The sequence below is a fragment of the Petaurus breviceps genome, unplaced genomic scaffold (genome assembly GCF_028583685.1).
Source record: "Petaurus breviceps papuanus isolate PSGF00001 unplaced genomic scaffold, PetGlider_PUasm1.0 91023, whole genome shotgun sequence".
NCBI lineage: Eukaryota > Metazoa > Chordata > Mammalia > Diprotodontia > Petauridae > Petaurus > Petaurus breviceps.
Genome location: NW_027187398.1, coordinates 8,697,018 through 8,710,132, shown reverse-complemented (window position 1 = coordinate 8,710,132; position 13,115 = coordinate 8,697,018). Strand labels below are relative to the sequence as shown.

General features: G+C 36.9%; 1 protein-coding gene across 7 annotated transcripts in view; it reads right to left on the bottom strand.

Moving 5' to 3' along the window:
- The window catches only part of DAP3 (death associated protein 3), a 60,074-nt gene that overhangs the window by 24,664 nt on the left and 22,295 nt on the right, over positions 1-13,115 (bottom strand). For 6 of the 7 annotated variants that reach the window (XM_069078231.1, XM_069078233.1, XM_069078230.1 and 3 more), the window contains one exon: positions 6,954-7,000. In XM_069078231.1, the coding sequence (XP_068934332.1) occupies positions 6,954-6,998 (45 nt within the window). In that variant the 5' untranslated portion in view covers positions 6,999-7,000. Of the gene's footprint in view, positions 1-6,953; positions 7,001-9,945; positions 10,014-13,115 lie in introns of those variants that run through there. The other variant, XM_069078234.1, reaches the window with a different exon arrangement.

The following is a 13,115-nucleotide window of genomic DNA, read 5'->3' as shown; positions in this document are numbered from 1 at the left end:
TTAAAGCAATCAGGGTTAATTAACTTGCTCAAGGTTACATGGCCAGTTATTTCTGGGTGTGGTACTGAGTATCTGAGCCCAGATTTGATCCAGGTCATCCCGACACTGGAGCCGGTGCTCTTACTCACTGAGCCACCTGGCCGCCCCTAAGCAATTGGGGTTAAGTAACTTGCTCAAGGTTACATGGCCAGGTGTTTCTGGGTAGGTGCTAAGTGTCTGAGCCCGGGATTCGATCTCCAGGTCTTCTCAACACTGGAGCCAGTGCTCTTACTCGCTGTGCTACCTGGCCGCCCCAACTTTCAAGCATTCTTGATGAAAAGCTTTTTATAATGGAGGGGAAGATGGGGGAGGTGAAAGGCAATGAATGAACCTTATTCTCACTGGATTTGACTTAAGGAGGGAATAACATATATACCCAATTGGGCATGAAAATCTATCTTACCCTATAGGGAAGTAGGGTGGAAGGAGATAAGATGGGGGGGGGGATAATAGAAGGGAGGGCAAAAGGGAGGAGGGGTTAATCGGAAGCAAATGCTTTTGAAGAGGGTCAGGGTCAATAGAATAAACGGGGGTGAGATAAGATGGAGAGAAATATAGTTAGTCTTTCACAATATGACTGTTATGGAAGTGTTTTGCATGAATACACATGTACAACCTATATAGAATTGCTTGTTTTCTCAATGAAGGTAGGGGGGAGGCAAGAAGGGAGAATGTGGAACTCAAAGTTTTAAAAACGAATGCTAAAAATTGTTTTTACAAGCAGTTGGGAAATAAGATATACAGGCAATGGGGTACAAAAATATATCTTGCCCTACAAGAAAATAGAAGAGAAAGGGATAAAAGAAGGTGGAGGGGAGTGATGGAAGGGAGGGTAGAATGGGGAAAGGGATAATCAGAATGCACACTATCTTGGGGTGGGGAAAGAGGAGAGATGGGGAGAAAATTTGGACTCAAAATCTTGTGTAAGTGAATGCTGAAAAGTAAAAATAAATTAATAAAAAAAGAAAAAACCCAATAATGATAGCTAACATTTATATAGTGCCTGCTCTATGCCAGTCACAGTGCTATGCACTTTATAATTATTATCTCATTTGATCCTCACAACAACCCTGGGAAACAGCTACTATTATTATCCCCATTTTATAGATCAGGAAACTGAAGCAAATGGAGATTTTCTTTCTTTCTTTTTTTGCTTTTTGGAGGGCAATTGGTATTAAGTAACTTGCCCAAGGTCACATGGCTAGTTTTTGTGTTAAGTGTCTGAGGCTGGATTTGAACTCAGGTCCTCCTAACTCCAGGGCCGGGGCTCTATTCACTGCGCCACCTATCCGCTCTGCAAACAGAGATTATTGTTTGAGGTCAAATTCGAATTCAGATCTTCTTAACTCCAGGCTCAGTGTTCTATCCATTGCACCACCAAGTTCCCCCAAGATGATGACAACATCTAGGCTGATTGGGAAATGGTGGAACAGCTGGAGCCATACAGTTAGTCATTAATGATTAGATGATAGTTTCTAGTGTCTTGTCTCAGGAATTTCTGTTTAGCTTTGTGCTGCTTAACATTTTAATTAATGATGTAGAGAAACATACACAGAAGACACAAAACACCTAGGAGTATCCAGGATTACATGCATATTGAGATTAATTATTCCTATCTCAAAATTTTGTCTGGGAGAACAGTCGACATGAACCCACAGCTCAGGCCCATCTGATCAGTAGTACAGTTTAGTTACCTTGTGGATTAAATAAGATTTTGTGAGTTGCCACATTTATGTTATTATCTATGTGAACAAACTGTTGTCCAAATTCCAAATAACCAAACCTTAGAAACACAACCTGTTTTGTAAGCTGCAGACTGCCTATAATGTATTGCACTACCACCCCTACATGTCTGATTATAAGATTAAAGGGGACAGGTCACCTTTTGTATGTCCCCAAAGCATATGCATGTGACAGCAACAGATACTTAAATTTTTAGAAAAATAGAAAAAGTAAAATTAAAATAGTAACAATGCATGTTCATAAAAGTATTACAACTATTAAAATCCTAGATTCAAGTAATTTTGGGAAATACATATACTTTAAACTGATAATTATTCTCTGAAAACCACCAGATCTCCCTCTCCCATTAATTAATTAATTTTTAGTTTTCAACATTCACTTCTGTAAGTTTAAAAATTTCTCCCCATCCCTTCTGAAGATGGCATGCAATCTGATATGGGCTCTACACATACATTCTGATTAAAAACATTTTCACATTAGTCATATTGCATAGAAGAATTCTAATGAATAGGAGAAGCCATGAGAAAGAGAAAGAAAAACAAAACAAACAAAAAAAAAATTAGTCTGCTTTGCTCTGCATTACAACTCCACAGTTCTTTCTCTGGATGTGGGTGGGTTTTTCCATCATGAGTCTTTTGGGATTGTTTTAGGTTCTTGCATTGCTGAGCAGGGTTAAGTCTATCAAAATCAGTCATCACACATAAGGCTGTTTCTGTGAACAATGTTCTCTTGGTTCTGTTCATTTCACTCAGCATCATTGATATAAATCTTTCCAGGTGTTTCTGAGTCAGCCTGTTCATCATTTCTTATTGCATAATATTATTCCATTACATTCATATACCACAATTTGTTCAGCCATTCCCCAGTTGATGGGCATCCCCTCAATTTCCAGGTCTTGGCCACCACAAAAAGAGCTACTATAAATATTTTTGTATATGTGGGTCCTTTTTCCATTTTAATGATCTCTTTGGCATACAGACCTAGAAGTGGTATTGCTGAGTCAAAAGGTATGCACATTTTTATAGCCTTTGGGCATAGTTCCAAATTGCTCTCCAGAATGACTGGATTAGCTCACAGCTCCACCAATACTGAATTAGTGATCCAACTTTCCCACATCTCCAACATTTATCATTTTCCTGTTTTGTCATGTCAGCCAATCTGATAGGTGTGATGTGGTACCTCAGAGTTGTTTTGATTTGCATCTCACTAATTAACAGTATTTAGAGCAGCAGATCTCTTCAGAGTCTAAGTTTGCTGAGGTTCATTTCTTCTGTAGCTACAAACAACATTTTGCAGTGGGTGCTGTGCATACAATGGATGCTCAAATAATATAACTGGCTGACAAGAAATGTATTTAAATCTACATTTACTTTACTGGCTATTAAAGCAAAGGTATTCCTGAAATTTGGCTTAATTGGGAAAAAACACCTCACTATGGCAGAAATACTTATTAATACAGGGAAAAAGGAACATGGGATAAAAAAAGACACATGAACTTAAGCTTTAAATGACAACACTAGCACTTGAAAAACCAGAGAGATTCTGAATGGCCACAGGGTGGTGCTATTTCTACAGTAATCTCATGACTTTATCAGTCATGCCTTTCTTCATTCAGCAAATCAAAGGCTAGGAAATATTTTTTTTTTGTTTACTTCTCACAGGTTTATATGTGAAATATGGTATCACTCAGTTAGTTGTCTGTGCAACCAGCTGCACCCCTGCCTTTGCAGTTTCAGAACTCAGATGCTGAGTAGCATTCATGAGTCAATTAAGCAGAGGTCACCCTGAACTAAGGAATAAAACCAACATCGTTTCACTGACATGTCATGGCCAGGGGCATCTCAGAACCCAGGATTTTAATACAAACCACAAATACTTCTTGCTTTAATTTTGTAGGGCTAAACAGGCCTTTTTTTTTTTTTTTTGCATTTAAAAAATGGTATAAAGACTCCTCGTTAAAAAAATCTCAATAATGTGCTCAACAATAGACTAAACGAACCATAGCTCAACACCTTGTTCTGTCTTCCCATGTGGCTTTATTCCTACACATCCAGTAGTATTCAAGAGCGACATGAATATATGCAATATTTTCTAATTGGCAAGGGAGGGGAGAGGTTCAGAAGGAGATGACTGTTAAATTCCATTAGGAAAAAGGCAGATAATTATTAAGATGTCTGGAGTAAATCTTGTCCATGGGACAGTGCTGAACTGTTAAGTTTAGAACCTGTTTTTTCTCAGGCACCACCATTCTTAGATTCCTTTTTGAGTATAAATTTGCCACTGAAAGCACCAGGCCACTTGCTGTTCTCCAAAAAGCACTAAAAATGTCATTAATTACCCTTTGTCATTTGACCACAATCATTTCCAAATTTAACAACAACTCTTCCCCCACCCCGTAAATCGGGGAGACAACTCTTCTAACAAAGAATAAGAAACAAGGAGGAAAGTTTTTCAATAAAACCAACAATCCCATAAACTGCGTTTGACAATATGGGGATTATGCCAAACTCATAGGCCTTTACTTTTGCAATGAGAATAGGGAGGTTCATTTTATCAAATCTTCTCTGAGGCCAATGTTGGTCTTTGTAATTACACAGTACCAAGTTTCATTTGACTATTCTTTCATTTACTTTGTTGTAGTTACTGTGTATATTGCTTTTATGATACTGCTTACTTCATTCAAGCCTTCCCAATTTCTATGTAGTCTTCATATTCCTTTTTTCTTATAGTGCCAGCAATATCCTATAACACTGAATATCACATTTTTTGAGGCTTCCTTTTTTTTTTTTTTTAAAGCAATTGGGGTTAAGTAACTTGCTCAAGATTACATGGCTAGTTATTTCTGGGTGTGGTGGTAAGTATCTGAGCCAGGATTCAATCCCAGGTCATCCCAACTCTGGGGCCAGTGCTCTTACACACTGAGCCACCGGGCCGCCCCTAAGCAATTGGGGTTAAGTAACTTGTGCTACCTGGCCGCTCTGAGGCTTCCTTCTTAATGAATGGGCACCTAAAAATGCAACTATAAATATTCTGATATATGGAACCTTTCTTCCTGAATGTTTGACATTCTTGGGGTAAATGCCTAACAGTGGAATCTGCTGTGTCAAGGGTATGGACATTTTAGGCACTTAAAAAAAAAAAGCCACAATTTCAAATGGTTATGCTTGCCTTCCTATAGCCCTGCCAACACATCGATGATATCTATTTCTTGTCATCTTGGCCAGTTTGCTGGGTCTGAGGTGAAGCTTCAGGACTGCTTTGGTTTTCAATTTCTTGGTATTATTGATAAGGAGTAATCTTCCATTTGGTTAACAGGTTTTAATTTTCTTTTGAGAACCATTTGTTTCCAAATGACTCTTGATCTTATGTATTTATTTTAATTCCTGATAAATACTTTGGAGGTAAGACCCTTAAACTGAGATATCTGGGGCAAAGATCTTTTCACCCATCAATAATTTCTCCTATAATAGCTGCCCTATTTTATTCATACGAAAGGATTTCAATTTGATGCAACAGAAATCCTAGAATCTTCAATTTTGTAACTGTCTTTATTCTTGTTTGTCTAAGAATTCTCCCTCTAGGATGCAGAAACATGGGCACACTAATGCACTGTTGGTCAAACTATGAATTCATCCAAACAATCTTTAAAGCAATTAGAATTACACCCCCCCCCCCTCCAAAAGTGACTAAAATGTCTATATCCTTTTTGGTAGAGATGCCACTGCTAGGTATGTATCCCAAGGTGGTCGACAATAAAAAGAAAGGTCTCCACATTTGCCAAAATATTTATTGCAGCAAAAATTAGAACCAAAGTAGATACCCATCAACTGGGGAATTGCTAAACAAGTTGTGGTACATGAAGCGTAATGGAAAATCATTGTGCTATAAGAAAGGAAGTATATGATGAATGCAGAAGAATGGGAAGACACATAAACTAAAGCAATCTGAAGTAGAACCAGGAAAGCAACATACACAATTACTCCAACAATGTGTATTAGCAAAAAACAATAAAAAAGTGAAACAATGCTATGAAATTATAATGACCAAACCTAGCCTCAAATAAGAGATACAAGAAGATGTCTTCCTTACCTTCTTTGCAGAGGCAGGGGACCACTACAGCCAAGAAGCCCAACTACGTCAGATTTTGTGAATGTATTGCCTAGACTTACTGAACTGTTTTTCTTATCTTTTTCTTTCATTCTTTGTTATAAGAGTAGATAAAACAGAAATATAGGTTTTGTAAAAATAAAAGAAAAACAAAGAATATGCTTTCTAGCTGTTCTTGTGAAAGGTATTTGCTATGATTTTCTTCTAATTTTTAAAGATGTGATCTTCTGTATTCAAGCTGTGTATCCTTTAACGTTTAGTATGGTACATGCCATTAGGGGTTGATTTCAATCCAATTTTAGCTAAACTGCTTTCCCTTATCCCCAGCAATTCTTATCAAATATGGAGGCTTTCCCAAGTAGTTTGCATTTGTGGGTTTATCCAACACGGGGTTATTGCTTTCAATTAAATCTGGTCCTTGTTTATTTAGCCTGTTTCACTGATATCCTTTTCTATTTTTTAACTAGCACCAAATAGTTTTGAAGGTTACTGTTTCATTGTATAGTATGAGGTCTAAATCGCTCTTCATTCGTGTTTGCTGTTATTTCCTTTGAGACAGGAGACTTTTTTGTTCCTGAAAATGAGTATTATTTTGTCTAGCTTTATAAAGTACTCCATAGTAGTTTGTTTAGTATAAAACTAAGTATATAATACTATTAGTTTTATGTTGGCTCAGTCCAACCATGGCCAATGAATATAAAATTATTTAAGTAATTCTTTATTTCTTTAAAGAGTATTTTGTAATTGTATTTATGTTAAGTTTTTAGTGTCTTGGTAGACTGATTCCTAAGTATTTTTTGCATTTAATAATTACTATGGATGAAATTTACTTTTATTTCCTCCTGGGTTTTGTTATTGCTATATGAAAATGATGATTTTTGTGGATTTATTTTCCTATCTTGCTTCTTTATGGAAACTATTAATTAGTTTCCCTGTTAATTCTTTCAGTTTTTCTAATCAAATTACATTATTTAAACAAAAACTCATGTTATTTTGGATGTGGGATAAAAACTGCACTAAAATATAAACTTGGCAAAAGAATTATATATCTGTTGAAGACTCACCTTATGGCTCTTGGAGATCAGCCTTATTACCTTTCTCAGCATCATTCCTAAAAGAAAAAAAAGTGAAATTTTATTGGAGCCAATTGACTGTTATTTTCTCTACAATAAGTGGGATTTCTCTTGGTTTTAGCCTGGAAGAGTGGCCCCATGATCTTGGTAAATCCACAAGAACAAGTGGATGGTGACATCAGTCATCATTCAATTTAAGATGAAAACTAATTTCTCTGTAGTTTAAAAGTGGATATTCTTACTCCCAGAGTTGGAAAAAGTCATCTAGCCTAATGTTGTAGAATACCTTCTAAATATTCAAGTACAATGGAGAATTTATTGCTTACAAAGCAGTCCATTCTAATTCTGAAATCTGTCTCCAATTGCTACTTATTAGCCCAAGGGTTGTCCTCTGGATTTTATACTGAAAAAAACCGAGGTCCCTCTGGAGAAGAAAGCCTCATTTGATAATTTATTCTTCCTAAGATGCCACTGAGTTTTCAGTCTGAATGGACTGAGTGAACTTTAGAATATGAGCTTCAGCTTCTAGTCATACTGGTCATTAAGTTCAAACCAGTGCATTAAAGTAGTAACCCTACCCCACCTATCCCCATTCATTATTTGAAGGACAAGGATTTCTGTCATTTAACTGATATGCTAGTAATGTACTGTAACCAAAGTTCTCCTATGATATCTAATTATGTCATGGAGGTGACCCTGAAGCTTGAAGACTATGTCAGAAAACCTGCAGAATGTAAATTCCTTGAGGTTATGGATTTGTTTTTGTTTTGCCTATTTTTCTAGTATCCACCATAGTATCTTGCATATTGTTGGTATTTAAATGTTTGTGGGAGTGGACTGGTGGACTAGTTTAAATTAAGAGAGGTATAACCATGAAGTGAATTTTTTTTTTTTGGCACAGCAATTTATGAAATCATAAAAGGGCATGGAAAGGTTATGATCTGTATCTGAGAAATGAGTAACCACTGACTACATTTGTGAAATCACTTGAAATATGAAGTGTGGAAGTAACAATCCTTAAAAAAAAATATTTAATAGACATATCTTAAAACAAACAAGAAAAGGTAAAGGATACTATGCTATAGTGGAAAGAATGCTAGATTTCTCAGAGTTGGGTACCAGTTAAGCCTGAGATAAGCTTCTGAAAAATTAACTGGAAATCAAATAACTTACAACTAAAGAATAAGTGGACCAAAGAACAAATTATATAAACAATTTCATTAAAGATAATGACAACAATAAGACAACATACTAAAATTTATGGTGATTCAGCTGAAGCAATACATGGGGGAAAGATATGTATCTCTAAAAAGCTTTCATAAATTAAAGATAAAGAACAGATCAATAAATTGGGCAGGCAATTTAAAAAAAACCTAGAAAATAAAAAAATTAAAAAACAAATAACTAAACACCAAGATAGAAATCCTGAAGTCACAGGAGAGATTAAAAAGATTGAAAGTTTAAAAACCCATTGAACTAATAAATAAAACAAGGAGATATTTTTTCGAGAGAACCCCCATTGAAATAGATAAGCCATTAGCTAATTTGATGTAAAACATTAACACTACCATATTACCAGTATCAAAAACTAAAAAACATAAATTGACAACCAATGAAGAAAATAAAAGAAATTATGAGAAGCTATTTTACCCAACTATATACAAGCTAAGTGAAATAAATGAATATTTATAAAAATATAAATTACCCAGATTAACAGACCCAGAAATGGAATACTTAAATACCCCTACTATTGAAAAGAAATTGAACAAGCCACAAATGAATTACTAAAGAAACAAAAACTCAGGACTCGATTTTACAAAAGACACCTACCAGACATTTAAAGAACAATTAGTTCTACAGTAATATACTCTTAGAAAAAAACAGGTAAAGGAGTCATACCACACTTCTTCTATGACACAAATACAGTCCTGATATCTTAAACCAGCAGAGTCAAAACAGAAGGAAAACTATAGACCAATTTCCCTAATGAATATCAATGTAAAAAAATTTAAATATTAGTAAGGCGATTACAGCAATATATCATAAAGATCACATAAAATGATTAGGCTGGACTTTAACAAAGCCCAAAATGATATGATTCAATAGATGTTTTTCACAAAACACAAACACTTATACATGTTAATGTAATAGGAAGTGAGAACAATCCCACTGACACTCCAAATGAATTTAACTCTTAAAAAGCAGAAAAATATCTACTTCAATTGCTAGGACAAGCACAAATAAGGACACTGAAAAAAGTCCACAGACAATGTAATTTATAATGAGGTATAGCTTTTCTTTGTGAGTTTTTAGCCTTATGGAATATGATATACTGAACATTACATTTTATTATAGTATTTTAGTATTCAATATCACATTCTGTTTATAATGGGACAGATGTGCGAGGAAGGTTTTCTATTAAGACATTAATGGTAGAAATTAGGGATTAATAAGAATTTGTCAGAGAGCCTCTAGGTAACAAAAGGAAGGAAATAAAAAGATACCCACATAAAGATATCAAAACATTTCTCTATGATTGCTCAATTTTTCACCCCTGGGACTCTGTATTATCTCTACTTGTCTAGAAAAAAAACTTCTTTCTACTTCCCAATCTAATAATTTTGAGATAAAATAAATTAATCCCAGAGGCTAATTACATCTTTCTTCAGAATTTGTGCTTTTTAAGGAAATACTTGGGAAGAATTCCAGAATTTGAAGGAAACTTAGTGGTAATTTAGCCCAACATGTACCCTTAATATTTATTTATTACATTACTGAAAATTCAGAAAATATTCTAATAAACCTTTCTCCAGCTAAAGCTAGACCCTACTGCTATGTTACAAACCTAATGGGATCAGCACAACGTAGATACTGAGTGAACAAAACAAGGAAAAGCTTATGCTATGTTCAGAAATATATACAGAAATGTACTAAATTAAACTACAGAATCTCATAGTAGGAAGATAACTTGTAATTTACTTACCACATGATACAGCAATCCCTTCAATGACATCTCTGATAGGCAGGTGGTCAACCAGTGTCCAGTGAATACTTTCAGGGAGAGAGAGCTCTCACTACTTCATAAAAGAGTCAATTCTATTTTGGTAAAAGTCTAGATTTTCTAGGTTGAGCTGAAAACATATTATCTATAACTATGATAAAATTGGTCCAATTCAAATGTTTTAAGCAATACAGAATAATGCTTTTTTTCACATAAAAATCTCTGATATATTTGAAAATATCAATCACATCCTCTATCCTCTCAAGTCCTCTCTTTTCAAGGCAAAAGATACTTATTTTCTTTCAACTGTTCATAAACTTTCATCCTACTCACCACTCAACTAAACAGTTTTTTTTTGCTTTTTGGAGGGTAATTGGTTGGTTAAGTGACTTGCCCAAGGTCACAAAGCTAGTTTGTTTTGTGTGTGTGTGTGTGTGTGTGTGTGTGTGTGTTAAGTGCCTGAGACCACATTTGAACTCAGGTCCTCCTGACTTCAGGGCCGGTGCTCTATTCACTATGCCACCTGGCCGCCCCTTCAACTAAACATTTCTGAAAATTCTATGTCCTTTTTAAAAAATTCATATTTCAAATGCTTTATTAACTTCTGATTTACATCATTCATTTCTGCCAGATTTTGAGTTACAAATTTTCTCCCTGTTTTTCCCCTACCCACCATCCCAAAATAGCAGTCCCACAGGATATCCCCTTCTCCAATCCTGCTCTCTCCCATACCCCCTTAGACTTTTCCAGTAGTGCATGGTGGACTTCTATGCCCCAGTGCCTGTATATCTTCTTTCCTAATTACATGTAAAATAGTATTAATAATAGTATATATATATTTTAAACATTTGATTTTAAAACTTTGAATTCATTCCCTTCCTCCCTTGTCACCCCCCTTACTGGGAAGATAAGCAGTTCAGTATAGATTGTATATGTGCAGCTAAGGCAAAATATTAACATAGTAGATATATTGTAAAAGACTGACAATATTTCTCTCCCTCTTATCCCACCACCCACTTGTTCTATTCTCTACTTTGATCCCGTCCCTTTTCAAAAGTGAGTGCTTCTAACTTCCCTCCCCGCCCCAGCCTGTCCTCCCTTCCCATCACCCCCCCTCTCATCCCCTTCCTCCCTACTCTCCTGTAGGGTGAGATACCCTATTTAGTGTGTGAGTCATTCCCTCCCTGAGCCAGATTCAATGAGAATAAGGTTGACCCATTCCCTTTTGCCTTCCCATTCTTCCCCTCCATTGTAACCATTTTCCCTTGCCTCTTCTATATGAGATATTTAACCCCATTCTGTCTCTCTCTATCTCCTCTCATTATATTCGTCTCTACCTCTTAATTTCACCTTTTAAGTATCATCCCTTCCTATTAAATTGGTCCTGTACCCTCTATCTATGTATACCTGTAAGCATATATACACACATTCACATATGTATTCATATGCCCGTATACCCTCTGATATAGACACACACACACATTTCTATTCCCTTCAACTATTTTCATAGTGAGAAAAGTTTTATCAGTTACAATTATTGTTTTTCCATGTAGGAATGTTAGTAGTTCAACTTTGATAAGTGGCTTATGATTTCTTTTCCCTGTTTACCTTCTCAAGCTTCTCTTGCTTCTTGTATCTGAATGTCAAATTTTCTATACAACTCTGGTTTTTTCAGCAAGAATGCTTGAAAGTCCTCTATTCCATTGAATGACCATATTTTCCCCTGAAACATGATATTCAGTTTTGCTAGGTAGGTGATTCTTGGTTTTAATCCCAGTTCCTCTGCCCTCCAGAATATCATATTCCAGGCCCTTCGATCCCTCAGTGTAGAAGCTGCCAGATCCTGGGTTATCCTGATCGTGTTTCCACAATATTCAAACTGTTTCTTCCTGGCTGCTTGTAATATTCTCTCCTTGATCTGGGAATTCTGGACTCTGTTTTGCCTCGGTGGTTCTCCTGCCTTCTTCTTCGTATGGGGAGAGCTTCTACATTAGAAGACTCCTCATCTAACCTTGCTCCATTCTCCTCACACACATTCTCCTGGAAGCTGTCAGGGCAACTCTGCCCAGCCTGTACAAAAGCTGCATGCACATTCGTTCTGCTAGTTTTTTGCTTCCTTTTAGCTACATGAACAGTAGCTTGCTCCTGGACCACATGAGTCCCTCCAGTTTGGTCTTCTGAGTGCTGTGACACAGAAGAATCCTCAGGCAAACCAGCTGACTCCCTAGCGATCTGAGCTCTTTCCTTCAGCAGCTTATCCCTACTTTTACACATAAGGCGATAACTTGTTAGCAGCACCCAGCCTCTCCTGCACACTCCTGCCAGTTCTTTGCCTGGTTCTATGGGTATTGCTTTCAAACATCTTTCCAAATCTCCAGGTTCTCCCTCTTTTAGCCTTGGTTCCCAGTTTTCACAGGGCCCTGTGCTTTTAGCCCATTCTCTGGCTAGAGAGGAATAAGGCAAATCCTCCCATCCTGGAATTGCCATTTCTCCCTCTAAAGCCCCGCTGCTTCCAAATAGAGGCCTGACATTTTGTGATCCCATCCTGGTCGCCAAATGTATCAGCAATGCCATATTCACAATGCCTATGGAGATTACAGATATGCTGATATAATTATCCATCACAAAATACATCATGCTTGCCATATGGGGGAATAAACTAGAAAATTTATTAAGATACCAAAAGACTGAGTCCCAAAACCAGAAAGTGAAAGCCATCAGAGTAGTTATGACATTGGCACAGGTAGATAAAGTAGAAAGCACCCATATTTTCAAGCCTTTAAAACAGAACAGGCTACCTCAGGCAAAGGTCCTCCTCTCCCCACTCACAGCAACCACCCAGCCTCTGGGAAGCGCGCTCCCAGCAGCTCTGGCCCCTGGCAGTCCTCAGCAGGAGTCCTCAGCAGAAATTCTGGCTAACTCAAAAAGGGCTTCGCGCTGCCGCTGCCTCTGCCGCCGTCGCCACCACTGCTAGCTACCACAGGAACTCTAGTTTGGCTTCCGCTTCCTCTTGCTCCGCCCCTTCCTGCTACGTCAGCAAGTCCAACGGGGCATGGAAGATCTTTAAATCCCATAACCCTTACACCTGGCTATAATATTCCTAGGAGTTTTCTTTTTGGGATCTTTTTCAAGAGGTGATCGGTGGATTCTTT